Below are 14,496 nucleotides of genomic sequence, written 5' to 3'. Positions count from 1 at the left end.
TTTTTATTTACTATCAAATTTTAAAACTCCAACAAGCGATCAATTAACTTTAAGTTATTTGTAAATGTATAAATGTTATCTGAAGAAACGAAATCACACATGGGACATTAGTTTTGATTAAAGAGGAGTTAGGAGTCTTGCAAGTACAATCAAAACAAGTTTTTAAGTTAATATGGAATTTGTTGAGGGTTTTATGATTGGAAGTTTCCTCAATTTAAATGGCTTTGATGTACTCATCTCAAACGTTTATTCTAATATAAATTCAAGCAATTGAAAATTTAGGGACCATATCGCATATTGGACAAACAATTGAGAGTCCCAGGATAACATTATACATTGAATAAACCTTCAATGCTATTTGTGTCATCATCCCACATGTTTTTCTTCCTTTTTTTTGTGTCAGAAGAATTTTTCTAGGTTCAGTTGCAATCAGTTGAAAGTTGAAACTGATCCTTAAACCGGATGAGGTACTACGGCCTTAAATAGTAGATTACACAACTCTTTGATCTCATCTGATGTCTCGGTTAACACCAATAATTCGAATTTTTGGAGGAGGATGATTCAAGTGTAAACTGAGAGGCTAAGTCAAATTTGAACGGTGGCGAGGAACAATTCCAACCTTTTTAACAGTCAATGAAGATGTGCTCTTAAGAAAAAGATTGTTTTTTAGCCGCCCTTTTGACTCAGATGGTTGTGATGTTACGCTATATGCAAGTAAAATAACAATAATCTGAACATGTACATGTAGTCTGAGGCAGGCATTATCAGCACCGAGTGGTTAGTTTGTTGACTAAATGAACTTTGGACAAGCATAAGTAATAGACTTAAAAGACATTATACCTTAAGCACCAAGGTTTGACCCGCAGAAGATCTTGTTAATCTATTCTTGATCTGCAGAAAGTGCAGAAAACTGACCCACCGCACTCGCTAGGCTCATTCACTCATTCTTGTCATGCGAATTATGATTGCTTGGTGCTCTTGCTTGGTCTTCTTCTTCCTACTTCAGGCAAGTCATACAGCCAGCAGCGCGGTTTACAATGTTACTACATCCGAGCCACTCTTTACGAATCAAAGTCTCGTCTCCTCTGGCCAAATCTTCGAGCTTGGGTTCTTCACACCGAATGGGTCAGAAAATCAGTATGTTGGCATATGGTACAAGAACTTGACGCCTTCTAAAATCGTGTGGGTGGCCAATAGAGATGTGCCACTCATGTACGCAGATCGGTCTGCGAAATTAACGATAGGCAGTGATGGGAATTTGAAGCTCATGGACGTTCAACAGAATATAGTTTGGTCCACCAATGTCTCCGGCCAGTCCAATAATACTTCAGCAGCCCTATTAGATAGTGGGAATTTTGTTCTGCAAGATGCCAACTATACTGTAATATGGGGAAGCTTCGAGGATCCAACAGACACTCTTCTTCCGGGCATGAAGATGGGACTAAATGTCAGGACTGGAGCGAAACAGTATTTAATTTCCTGGAGAAGTGACAATGATCCGTCCCCTGGAAGTTTCTCGACTGGAATGACAGGGGAGACGCCACCTCAACCTTTTACTTGGAATGGTTCGACCCCTTACTGGAGAGGCGGGCAATGGGACAAATCAAAATTTATTGGCATAGAAGACATGGAAGAATCATACTTGAGTGGGATCAATGTCCAGCAAGATATTCAGCAGGGGACCACTTACTTTTGGTTCGATACTTACAACCGCTTCTTTGCATACTTGTTTGTTTCGCCTGGAGGATCTCTTAAGTCAATGACATGGGATGATGGAGCTAAGGCGTGGTTGACGAATTGGGTGGGGCCGAACAATACATGCGAGATTTATGGAACTTGTGGTCCTTTTGGAGTTTGTAACTCATTGAATTCACCTATTTGCAGATGCTTATATGGGTTTGTGCCAAAGTCAAATGTAGAATGGAAAGGTGCAAACTGGACCGGAGGATGTGTAAGAGAAACAGAATTGAATTGCCAGAAAAACACAAGCACATCGGCTTCGACAAACGTAAAGAAAGATGCCTTTGGGCGAATGAGCCAGATGAAACTACCCGACTCTGGTGACTATTTATCATACATTGGAGATCAAGAAGGATGTCTAAGCTGGTGCCTAAGCAATTGTTCTTGCTTGGCTTATTCTTATGTCAGCACCATCGGGTGTATGGTTTGGACTAAAGACCTCATCGATCTTCAGGAATTTCCCACAGTTGGGGAAGATCTATTTGTTCGAGTTGCACATGTAAAAACAGGTTAGAAATTGTTTGATTGAGATGAGTTTGAACAACACCAATCGTCTTTTACACAACTCTCTGTCCCATTTCAGGAGGATCATCACAGAAAGCAGTTAGCATCAGCCTGAGTACTATTGCCGGGATCATGTTCTTTGCCGTTTTTGTTTTTGGTCTTTACAAATGGAGAGCTAAGAAAAAAGGTACTATTAAAGAGTTAGATTAGTGTTTCCAGAGAATTGCGCTTCTATTTGTTTAATCTTCCATCGCTATGAAGAAGCTAAGTTAATTCCTCACCAATAATAAACACAGGAAATTTGAGCAAAATTCCAAGGCTTCTTGACTCGGTAGATACACCTGAAAATCTGGGTGAACTAGTACAAGGAAATGCATGGAAAGAGCAGTTGAAGCAAGATGATTCACTGGAAGTGACCCTATTCAGTTTTGATAGCATACTACTTGCTACAAACAAGTTCAGCACGACAAGTAAACTCGGCCAAGGAGGGTTTGGCTCTGTTTTTAAGGTAAAACCATTCTGTAGGACATTCGATAAATGGAAATATAGAAATTATTAAAGGTTGGAAAGCTATGTGAACTGCAAAACAGGGAAAGCTGAATGATGGGAAAGAGGTAGCTGTGAAAAGACTTTCTAGTAGCTCGGCCCAAGGCGTTGAAGAGTTCAAGAATGAGATCATCCTAATATCGAAACTTCAACATCGAAATCTTGTTAAACTCATGGGTTGCTGCATTGAAGGAGAAGAAAAGATTTTGGTATACGAGTACTTGTCGAACAAAAGCTTGGACACCTTTCTCTTTGGTTGGCTTTTTCTCTCCGACTTACTGTTTTTGGTAGTATATTATGGCATAGCACTAAAAGTCGATAACTGTTCTTGTTTGTCCTGTTTGTTAGATTCAAGAAAGAAGGCAGAACTTGACTGGGGCAAACGATTCCAAATTATTCAGGGGATTGCAAGGGGGCTTCTCTACCTCCATCGAGATTCTTGCCTCAGGGTCATACATCGAGATTTAAAAGTGAGCAATATTCTCTTGGATGAAAAAATGAACCCGAAAATTTCGGATTTTGGGTTGGCCCGAATGTTCGAGGGCACTCAAGTTTTGGTGAACACTCACAAAATTGTTGGAACACTGTAAGCTCTCTAGTCCTACTTGAATTATCAATCCGTTGAGTCAAACTTTTCAAGCAAACAGAAATGACTGATTTATCGCAACAAACCTGTCACTCTACGCAAGTTTCATTCTGTTTTCCTTCAATAGAACAAAAGAGTACATAACATGTTCAACTCAACCGCAGTGGCTATATGTCTCCTGAGTATGCCATGGGCGGAATGTTTTCCGAGAGATCCGACGTCTATAGCTTTGGGGTCTTGCTACTGGAGATCGTTAGTGGCAAAAAGAACACGGCCTCGTGTGACCAGGGACAATATCTCAATCTACTTTCCTTCGTAAGTGCCAAATTCCAACCTTATTCCATAGTCTAAATTCGCTGCGATTTTATGACATAGTTTTCTCTTATAGGCATGGCAATTATGGAGTGGAGGCTACGCATTGGACCTAATGGATGAAACAATTGCCATTAGTTCTCCGATGGAGGTAACAAGATGCATCCATGTCGGGCTTCTCTGTGTTCAGCACCATGCCATGGATAGACCAAACATGTCTGATGTGGTTCTGATGCTAAGTGGCGAATCGGATCTTCCTCAGCCGAGACAGCCTGCATTCACTTTCCAAACCGAAATGCCAAATCGTGCTATCCCATCAAAGCAAGAAGGCATCTGGTCTGTTAACACTGTCACTAATACAATGGTCGAAGGAAGATGACGATTATCTTTCTTCACTTTTCTTTTCCTTTTTCGACAGACGATTTTGTTGTTATTTTCTAAAATATTAGTGTTTGTTCAATTCAAGGATGGCTTTAGTCCGCTCTGTACAAAAGGTTGAATGAACTGCTCCACATTTTTGCATGAATCGTTGGGTGTAAAGTAGGCGCTTAGAATATATACTTTTTTGACATAACACGATCGACTTAAGAGTTTGTTCTGATTTACTATAGCCACAGCGGTTGGTATCATTAAGGAGAATTACCGAGTAATCACCTTCACGTCTCATCACCAGTTGCCTTAAGAAGATTTGATTTTCTGGTTTTTTAAGATGAAAGATATCATCATTAAAGCTAGACTAAAGTTCCCACGTAATAATATTGCTGCTTCGATTCTTAAGCCTTATTTTATATTTAATCTCTTGAAAGAAAAAATGGGGTCATCCAAAGGCATTTGACAAAGTCCAACCAAACGCATCCTTAGTCCATTCGAAGGACCTTAACTTCGCGTTGTGTGGTTCAACGTAAGTCAATCTCGTGATGGGAAAATTTGTCCTCACCATAAGATGTTGTGGCCCTAGTGGGTTAGTCATTGATCTCATTGACGAAACATTTAAATGAATATACTTGCATGTGATTCACGTGGAACTTCAGATGTCACCTAAACTTGCGCAATATATTCAACTTTTTAATACTTAGGTTGCGGATGATCCACGAATCACGGGAAAAGTGTCAAAAAAGTCCTAAACTTTTTGCATTAGTGCCAATTCAGTTCTAAACCTTTTTTTGATGCCAATTCAGTCCTAAACCTTTTGCATTGGTGCCAATTTAGTCCTAAACCTTTTTTTGATGCCAATTAAGTCTTAAACCTTTTAAATCGGTGCCAATTCAGTCCTAAACCTTTTATTTTTATGCCAATTTAGTCCTTCCGGTCAATTTTGACCGGAATTTGCCGACGTGGACGCCTGCCGGCCGGTGGCCGGTCACCGGCGCCGACGTGGACAACTTTAATAATATTTTAATATTTTTTTGAATTTTTTTTTCCTTTTTTTCTTTTTTTTCCACTTTTTTTTTTGGTCCCCCCCTCCTTCCTCTGGCCGGTCGCCGGTCTGGCGACCGTCCAGAGGCCAGAGGCCGGCGAGCTCGACCTCGCCGGCCACTGGCGAGGGCGGCGGCCTCGCCCGGCGAGGGCTAGCCTCGCCTTGGTCGGGCGAGGTCGACCTCGCCAGATCCGGCGAGCTCGGGCCTCGCCCGACCATGGCGAGGCTCGAGCCCTCGCCGGAGGCCGCAGCGAGGCCCGACCAAGGCGAGGCTCGCCCTTGCCAGTGGCCGGCGAGGTCGAGCTCGCGGGCCTCTGGCCTCTGGCCGGTCGCCGGACAGGTGACCGACCAGATGAAGGAGGGGGGGGGGACAAAAAAAAAGTGGAAAAAAAATAAAAATTCAAAAAAATATTAAAATATTATTAAAGTTGTCAACGTAGGGCGCCAGTGACCGGCCGCCGGCCGGTAGGCGTCCACGTCGGCAAATTCCGGTTAAAATTGACTGGAAGGACTAAATTGGCACAAAAACAAAAGGTTTAGGACTGAATTGGCACCAATTTAAAAGTTTTAGGATTTAATTGGCACCAAAAAAAAGTTTAGGACTAAATTGGCACCAATGCAAAAGGTTTAGGACTGAATTGGCACCAAAAAAAGGTTTAGGACTAAATTGGCACAAATGCAAAAGGTTTAGGACTTTTTTGACACTTTTCCCCACGAATCACATTGCTAGAGGTTCTTGGACTTGTGTACATGGTTTGACAACTTGTTATGAGGTTCTAGATCAGTGGATGGCTAGTCAAGATTGACAGTAAAGTAATTGATGTATTTTAATCATAACCTATATTACTTTCTTGAGAATCATAGTGAGATTGTGTCTGTGATAACATGTCTAATTAGAATAGTTAATTCCCGACACAACTCATTTGCACAATGTTAGACCCGTCAAATGATGGGATAATTGTCCAACAAGTTCTAAACCTATTATATAGCAGCCAATTCAGTTCTAAATCTTTCAGTTGTCTCAATTTAATCCTAAGCCTAGTTCCAATCAATTTTAATAAAAAATCGCTGACATTGATACTGGTCGACTAACGTGACATGGCCGACATTGATGTGGTTGATTTTTGGAATTTTTAAAATTTTTATGAATTTTCTTTTTTTTTTCTTGTTTTCACCTGAGACCAGCCACTTGCAAAAAGAAAGTTAAGTTCATCAAATCCGTCTGATTCCTCAGTGTGGGTTTATGCTGTTTGTTGGAGAATTTTGCCTCGGACCTACCCTCCACCAAAGTAAATATGCCCACGTCCACTTTCTGCTTCTATTCTTGTTTTCCCATCATCAAATCTGCTCAACATACATAAATTTCCGATCACCTAAGCATATCTCGAAATTCAAAAGTCAACTAAAAACCTTTCACATTTAAATTCCCTTTTGGAAGCGCAACAAGTATTGAATTTGAGTTATCAAATCTAGTGGCTCTTATATAAGATCTACATGAGACTTACTAGTGTCAATGAGATTTAATTTAGTTCACATGCAGCATTCATGTAAAAATTTTCCCTAATTGGCAGCGGAAAAATACGTGATCGAGACATGAAAGAATATGATTATGTGATTAATAAGAGACGTATGTGATAGTCATTGTGTAAAATTTTCTTACACTCTCGTCATAGGGAGCAGTTAAAAATCTATTTATTCAATGTGTATTTCATTTTTTTTCTCCTTTCTATATGGTATTGTGTCAATGTATATAAACGTTAAAGATAGATACAACTTTTTATGTTGTAGATGGGTGTATCCCAATATCAACCTTGATTTACATGAAACTAAAAAAATAAAGAAAGTCAGAATCATAGTTGCAGAGCTGATGAAATTGAATTTGGAATAACGATTATTACTTTCAGCCTGCGCTTTTTCAAAGAATCCTGCACCAATGGGCATACGGGGATGGGGATTGTAATTCTTTCCACCGCCCCCTACATATTTGATACCTTCTTTGAGCTTTCATTTCACATCTCATGAAAAACCCTTTTCGCTCCGATTTGTCATGATTATACATTAATAAAGTAAGCTGTGCATTACAATATAGGAGTGAGGTAAATAAGAGTAACATTTTTCTAATTTAAGAAAAACAGTTGTCACGTGCGAGATAAGCATAAAAATAAGCCCCTAATTTTTCTTTAATCCTTCCATAATTTTCCTAGACTTGGCATTACATAAAATTCAACAATATCGTCCTTGGCGCCAAGAAATTATCTAGGAGCACTGTGGACGTAGATGTAGAATGTAGAGTGGAGTGAGCACGGGAAAGTTCATGCATTTAACGGGAGAACTACAAAAAAAAAAGTCTTAAACTTATCGTAATTATGTCAATTTAGTCATAAATCTTTTTTTTTGCTAATTAAGTCGTAAATCTTTTGCATTTGTGCAAATTCAGTTTGTCCGGCCGATTTGGTCAAAAATCGCTGATATGAACACTGGCTATCCTACATAGCGTGGGCGGCGCTGACATTTTTAAATAATATTTTAATAATTTTTCGAATTTTTGAATTTTTTATTTTATTTTCTTTCTTTTTTTTTTCTTCCCTTCTTCGTCTAGCTGGTTGCGCTAGCGAGGGCGAGCCTCACCCGCCCTTGGTGAGGCTTAACCTACCCGTCGCTGGACAAGAGCGAGCCTCGCTGGTCCTCGTATATAGGAGCCAGGTCGATCTCATCGGTCCTCGCCTCTGGCCGGTCTCCGAGGTCCAGCAAGTAGCTAGAGAAAGAAGGGAAGAAAAAATGTCGGGTCACACAACAAAAATCATATGTTGCTTGAGTGGTGCTTAAGCCGTTTAGATAAGAATCGACACATTTAAATTACGTGTCATTCGTTTTCCACATGACCCAACTAGACATGTTCACACATATAATAGTAATGTTTAAAGACCTTTTCATCCTTTAAAGCTTATAAAATAACAATCATGTCAAAAAGAATAAGTGGTAAAAAAAAATTATTTAGGGATACAAAATTCAATACATAGAAAGAAAAACATGTTCACCTCGTGCACTTCCACAAGATCGAGAGTAATTTCTTAAGAATCAAGAGCAAAAAGCTGTTGGTGTTCGGGATGTCGCAAAGCTATCAACCTCAGCTTTTCTGACCTTCGTCCTAGCTTATTTAAGGAATTTCTAATTTTTGAAGTGCATCCCACGAATCTTCGGTCCGGGTCTCATAGCTCTGTTATGATGATGATATTCTATGGACTGGAATTTAACGTTTGAACTATGCAGCAGCTACATGTCTCCTGAGTAAGCCATTGGCGGGATATTTTCCTAGAATTCCGATGTTTATAGGCCCAATTCCCTAAATTACACTCAATTTTAGGTTTGATCTCTATTTTGACTCAAAATGTTTTCGTCTAAAAAGATAAAAAAAATTAATTTAGTTCCAAAATTATCCATTAATCCTCCGTCCAAAAATCGTCAATTTTAACCACGTGATGCAGATTTTCACTTCTGACCCACTTTTAAATGTGTTTTGGTGGAAAGAAGTTTTCACGTTCGGTTACAATCACTTGAAACCGATCCTTAGGTACTAGAGAGTTGACACCTGTTTTTTGGCATGACTGAATTTACATATGGAGCATTTCTACATTAAACCCGTTTTCTCACGACATCGCGAAGCTTTGTATAGTTGGTAACACAACACTTCGATCTCATCCGATATCTTGGCTAACACACGCAATTCGAATTTGTGGGGGAGGGTGGCTCGAGTGTAAACTGAGAGGCGGAGTCAAATTTGAATAGGTGGCGAGGTAGGCGAGGAATAATCCCCAACGTTAAGTCAAATTTGAGTAAGTCAATGGGGGTGTGCTGTTCTGAATACAATTGATTTTGAGCCAACCTTTTTGACTCAAATGATTTGGATGCCACACAATAAGATGCAAGTGGTAACAAAACGACAATCTCAACATGATCTTTTCGGCCATTCTGTGGCAATATCAGCGCCAAGTGGTTAGTTCGTTGGTGAAATGAGACAAGCATAAAAAAGACTTGAAAGTCATCATACCTTGAGCACCATAGTTTGCCTCGCAAAAGATCTTGTTCATCTATTCTTGATCGGCAGAAAGTGCAGAATAACCGACCCACCGAATTCGATAGGCTCGTTCAGTCATTCTTATCATGCGACTTATAATTGCTTGGTGCTCTTGCTTAATCGTCTTCTTCCTACTTCAGGCAAGTCATATAGCCAGTGGCATGGTTAACAATATTACTGCATCGGACCCGCTCTTTGCAAACCAAACTCTCCTCTCCCCTGGCAAAATCTTCGAGCTTGGGTTCTTCACGCCGAATGGGTCAGAAAATCGGTATGTTGGCATACGGTACAAGAACTTGACGCCTTCTAAAATCGTGTGGGTGGCCAATAGGGATGCGCCGCTTGCGTACACAGATCGGTCTGCAAAATTAACGATAGGCAGCGATGGAAATCTGGAGCTCGTCGATGGACAACAGAAAATAGTTTGGTTTACCAATGTCTCTGGTCAGTCCAATAATACTTCAGCAGCACTATTAGATAGTGGGAATTTTGTTCTGCAAGATGCCAACTATACTGTAATATGGGGAAGCTTCGAGCATCCAACAGACACTCTTCTTCCGGGCATGAAGATGGGAGTAAATGTCAGGACTGGAGCGAAACAGTATTTAATTTCCTGGAGAAGTGACACTGATCCGTCCCCTGGAAGTTTCGTGACTGGAATTTCATCGGAGACGCCGCCTCAGCCTTTCACTTGGAATGGTTCGACCCCTTACTGGAGAGGTGGGCAATGGGACAAATCAAAATTTATCGGCATAGAAGGCATGGACCAATCGTACCTGAGTGGGTACAATGTCCAGCAAGATATTCAGCAGGGGACCACTTACTTTTCGTACAGCATCCCTGGATACATGTTCGTTTCACCTAGAGGATCTCTTAAGTTAATGTACTGGGTTGATGGAGCTAAGGCGTGGTTGACGATTTGGGAGGCACCAAACAATACTTGCGAGATTTATGGAACTTGTGGTCCTTTTGGAGTTTGTAACTCGTTGAAATCGCCTATTTGCAGATGCTTAGATGGATTTGTGCCAAAGTCAAATGAGGAATGGAACAGTAGAAACTGGACCGGAGGATGTGTAAGAGAGACAGAATTGAATTGCCAGAAAAACACAAGCACATCAGCTTCGACAAACGTAAAGAAAGATGCCTTTGGGCGAATGAGCCAGATGAAACTACCTGACTCTGGGGACTATTTATCATACATTATAGATCAAGAAGGATGTCTAAGCTGGTGCCTGAGCAATTGTTCTTGCTTGGCTTATTCTTATGTCAGCACCATCGGGTGTATGGTTTGGACTAAAGACCTCATCGATCTTCAGAAATTTTCCACAGTTGGGGAAGATCTATTTGTTCGAGTGGCACATGTAAAAACAGGTTAGAAATTGTTTCACTGAGATGAGTTTGAACGACACCAATTGTCTTTTACATAACTCTCTGTCCCATTTCAGGAGGATCATCACGGAAAGCAGTTAGCATCAGCCTGAGTACCATTGCCGGGATCATGTTCTTTGCCGTGTTTGGTTTTGGTCTTTGCAAATGGAGAGCTAAGAAAAGAGGTACTATAAAAGAGCCACATTAGTGTTATCAAAGGATTGTGCTTCTATTTTGTTTAATCTTTTATCATTATGAAGAAGGTAAGTTAATTCTTCGCCAATAATAAACACAGGAAACTTGAGCAAAATTCTAAGGGTCCTTGACTCAGTAGATGCACCTGAAAATCTGGGTGAATTGAAGCAAGATGATTCACCGGATTTGACCCTTTTCAGTTTTGATAGCATACTACTTGCTACAAACAAGTTCAGCATGACAAGTAAACTCGGCCAAGGAGGGTTTGGCCCCGTTTACAAGGTAAAACCATTCTGCAGGACATTCGATAAATGGAAATATAGAATAATTCAAGGTCTAAACGCTATTGGAATTGCGAAACAGGGAAAGCTGAATGGTGGGATGGTAGCTGTGAAAAGGCTTTCTAGTAGCTCAGCCCAAGGCGTTGAAGAGTTCAAGAATGAGATCGTCCTAATATCGAAACTTCAACATCGAAATCTTGTTAAACTCCTGGGTTGCTGCATTGAAGGAGAAGAAAAGATTTTGGTATACGAGTACTTGTCGAACAAAAGCTTGGACACCTTTCTCTTTGGTTGGCTTTTTCTCTCCGACTTACCGTTTTTGGTAGTATATTATGGCATAGCACTAAAAGTCGATAACTGTTCATGTTTGTCCTGTTTGTTAGATTCAAGAAAGAAGGCAGAACTTGACTGGGGCAAACGATTCCAAATTATTCAAGGGATTGCAAGGGGGCTTCTCTACCTCCATCGAGATTCTTGCCTCAGGGTCATACATCGAGATTTAAAAGTGAGCAATATTCTCTTGGATGAAAAAATGAACCCGAAAATTTCGGATTTTGGATTGGCCCGAATGTTCGAGGGCACTCAAGTTTTGGTGAACACTCAGAAAATTGTTGGAACACTGTAAGCTCTCTAGTCCTACTTGAATTATCAATCCGTTGAGTCAAACTTTTCAAGCAAACAGAAATGACTGATTTATCGCAACAAACCTGTCACTCTACGCAAGTTTCATTCTGTTTTCCTTCAATTGAACAAAAGAGTACATAACATGTTCAACTCAACTGCAGTGGCTATATCGCTCCTGAGTATGCCATGGGTGGAATGTTTTCCGAGAGGTCTGACATCTATAGCTTCGGGGTGTTGCTATTGGAGATTGTTAGCGGCAAAAAGAACACGGCCCTGTGTGACCAGGGACAATATCTCAATCTCCTTTCCTACGTAAGTGCCAAATTCCAACCTTATGTGATAGTGTGAGTTCCCTGCGATATTATGACATAGTTCTATCTTATAGGCTTGGCATTTATGGAGTGAAGGCTACACATTGGACCTAATGGATGAAACAATTGCTGTTAGCTCTCCGTTGGAGGTAACAAGATGCATCCATGTCGGGCTTCTCTGTGTTCAGGACCATGCCATGGATAGACCAAACATGTCTGATGTGGTTCTGATGCTAAGTGGCGAATCGGATCTTCCTCAGCCGAGACAGCCTACATTCACTTTCCAAACCGAAATGCCAAATCGTGCTATCCCATCAAAGCAAGAAGGTGTCTGGTCTGTTAACACTGTCACTAGTACAACGGTCGAAGGAAGATGACGATTATCTTTCTTCACTTTTATTTTTAATTTTCAGCAGACGATTTTGTTGTTATTTTCAAAGATATTAGTGTTTGTTCAATTCAAGGATGGCTTTAGTCCGCTCTGTACTAAAGGTTGAATGAACTGCTCCACTTTTGCATGGACATTTGGGTGTAAAGTAGGCGCTTGGAATATATACTTTTTTGACATAACACAATCGACTTAGGAATTTGTTCTGATTTCCAGTAGCTAGAACGGTTGGTATCACTATGGAGATCTACCAAGTAATCACCATTGCATCTGATAACCAGTTGCCTTATGAATATTTGATTTTCTGGTTTTCAGATGAAAGATATCATCATTAAAGCTAGACTAAAGTTCCCACATAAGAATCATGAATATTGGCATCGCAAAAAGTATTTCCAGCTTCAGTATGATTCACAGCTACGATTTACCTTCTGCAGATTTGATATGAAGAGTCGTCTATGCCTATGGCAATTAAATAGCTGCCTTGCAGGCATAAATTATGTCTCAGTTATCCAGGAAGAGGAAAGAAAACAGAAAGTGGCAATAAGCTTGAATTGCGGAACAATTCACTTCAGATGAGCTTGTGTCATTGCATTAAAAGAAACATATGGTGAACAAATTTGATCGAAAATGGCTTCAACCCCTCGTACATTATCTGTACACTGGAAGGTCAAGTCAAATTTGAAACAATGGCCAAGAGAAAGAATGCCGATGTCGACGGGCATCTCATCCGTATACAGTTCTCGTTAGAAAGCCACCATTTGGCTCGCAATGAAGCCGCCATCGCATACTCAAAACTGAGCTGCCAAACACCAATTTCGTCATCCGATCTCTTGGCTTTCTGGGAATGCACTTGAACGGGGACAGGCATCGTCAACTTCCAAAACCCAACTAACTTGTTCAATACCATGACCTTTGAAGCTATCTCGAAGAGGACCTATGACCTCGCACCTACATACAGGCAACACGGCCGTGGCAAAAAGATTTTCGACGAGCAAAACGACGCTGTGGAACCGTTTGAATGACGTTAGAGGAGCTTAGAAAAGGGTGCACTTTGACTGATTATGCCTATGTAGCACGGTCGCTAACCAGGGATAGTAGGATTCCGCCTGCCGTGTGCGGACAAAGTTTTGAAGCTCAGCCTGTTGGCGTCGTCGGCCCAATCTCTGAAACATGGCAAACAATACCAGTCCAGTCCAATCATGCCCTAAATGAATTGTTGCATTGGTACATAGATTTACTCAAACATATATGTCTCGTCGTTTCTATGCACCGCACAAATTGCCATGAAACGTTTAAGAAAAAATTATGCTAATAATTCCTTAACTTTGACACAATGTGCAATGTCGTCCTTGAACTTTTAATTTGTTCAATGTGGTCTTTATACTATTCCTAAATGTTCAATATAGTCCCTAAACTTTAAATTTGATCAATCTAGTCCCTCAACGATTCGTAAATCTTCAATGTCATCCTTCGTTACTATTTCACAAGTTTTCTTAATTGCATTCTTCCCCATATTTTAATGTACATTTTCATTTCTATCTATTATCTAAATCAACAAAAAAAATGCTATACTTTTATTACTTTTTCTTTTGTCTTTAAAAATGTTATGATAGTTCCATTTAAGTATGCTGTAACTTATGATCTCTACAATAGATAAGTAGAACCTCATATAGAGTAATATGAGGTTGATATTCTTGCTATTTTAGTTTCTTTAAATGGAACTATCGTAACAATTGTAAAGAAAAAAAAGGTAAACAAATATTTAGATAAGGAAAAAAGGCACAAAAAACTTCAAATTATACCTACTGTGACACACTTATCATAAACTTTTTTCTGGTGTATTAAAAACCTCAAACTATGCCTAATGTAACACATTAATCCTAAACTTTTTCTTATGACATAACAAATCCAAACTTGTATCTACATGACACAGTTAGCTTCCGTCAAGGTTCCATTAAATGATTTTTCAGCCAAGACAACGTCATTTTTATTTAACTTAAGTCACATGAACCCCATATTAACACCGTTTGCATTTTGGCATTTGTGTTGATAGATTTTTAATAGTGTTCATTGATGGAACCTTGACGGAAGGTAAATGTGTCATACATGTGCAAGTTTGAGATTTTTTGTGTCGCAGAGAATAGTTTAA

The 14,496-nt window shown here is 40.0% G+C and overlaps 2 protein-coding genes across 3 annotated transcripts; both read left to right on the top strand.

The window, feature by feature from the left end:
* The first annotated feature begins 909 nt into the window (after positions 1 to 909).
* On the top strand, positions 910 to 4,165 carry LOC115681504 (G-type lectin S-receptor-like serine/threonine-protein kinase At1g61370). 2 transcript variants are annotated; one of them, XM_030605471.2, is made up of 7 exons: positions 912 to 2,249; positions 2,324 to 2,431; positions 2,541 to 2,752; positions 2,835 to 3,045; positions 3,139 to 3,376; positions 3,541 to 3,691; positions 3,765 to 4,165. In XM_030605471.2, the coding sequence occupies exons 1-7, from the start codon at positions 953 to 955 to the stop codon at positions 4,065 to 4,067; spliced, it is 2,520 nt and encodes an 839-aa protein (XP_030461331.2). In that variant the 5' UTR covers positions 912 to 952; the 3' UTR covers positions 4,068 to 4,165. The 2 variants fall into 2 exon arrangements, with proteins under 2 accessions (XP_056164601.1, XP_030461331.2); XM_056308626.1 differs by having other exon boundaries at positions 910 to 2,249; positions 2,835 to 3,376.
* A 4,902-nt stretch (positions 4,166 to 9,067) lies between these two features.
* Positions 9,068 to 12,481, top strand: LOC130137408 (G-type lectin S-receptor-like serine/threonine-protein kinase At1g61370). The gene is made up of 7 exons (XM_056308627.1): positions 9,068 to 10,551; positions 10,626 to 10,733; positions 10,844 to 11,025; positions 11,107 to 11,314; positions 11,408 to 11,645; positions 11,810 to 11,960; positions 12,034 to 12,481. Exons 1-7 carry the CDS (start codon positions 9,267 to 9,269, stop codon positions 12,334 to 12,336), a joined length of 2,475 nt encoding a protein of 824 aa, XP_056164602.1. The 5' UTR covers positions 9,068 to 9,266; the 3' UTR covers positions 12,337 to 12,481.
* Positions 12,482 to 14,496: the final 2,015 nt, after the last annotated feature.

Source organism: Syzygium oleosum, unplaced genomic scaffold (assembly GCF_021117445.2).
Source record: "Syzygium oleosum isolate NSW1041296 unplaced genomic scaffold, Sole_v2.1 Sole_v2.02, whole genome shotgun sequence".
NCBI classification, from domain to species: domain Eukaryota; kingdom Viridiplantae; phylum Streptophyta; class Magnoliopsida; order Myrtales; family Myrtaceae; genus Syzygium; species Syzygium oleosum.
Note: the sequence above shows the minus strand (reverse complement) of the source record. Positions and strands in the feature narration are given on the sequence as shown.

Bases quoted from the DNA above. Each gene is read 5' to 3' on its own strand.
- LOC115681504 (XM_056308626.1), top strand. From the start codon at position 953: ATGCGAATTATGATTGCTTGGTGCTCTTGCTTGGTCTTCTTCTTCCTA. The intron at 2,250-2,323 runs GTTAGAAATTGT...GTCCCATTTCAG, and splicing joins AGTTGCACATGTAAAAACAG to GAGGATCATCACAGAAAGCA. The intron at 2,753-2,834 runs GTAAAACCATTC...ACTGCAAAACAG, and splicing joins GGTTTGGCTCTGTTTTTAAG to GGAAAGCTGAATGATGGGAA.
- LOC130137408 (XM_056308627.1), top strand. From the start codon at position 9,267: ATGCGACTTATAATTGCTTGGTGCTCTTGCTTAATCGTCTTCTTCCTA. The intron at 10,552-10,625 runs GTTAGAAATTGT...GTCCCATTTCAG, and splicing joins AGTGGCACATGTAAAAACAG to GAGGATCATCACGGAAAGCA. The intron at 10,734-10,843 runs GTACTATAAAAG...TAATAAACACAG, and splicing joins ATGGAGAGCTAAGAAAAGAG to GAAACTTGAGCAAAATTCTA.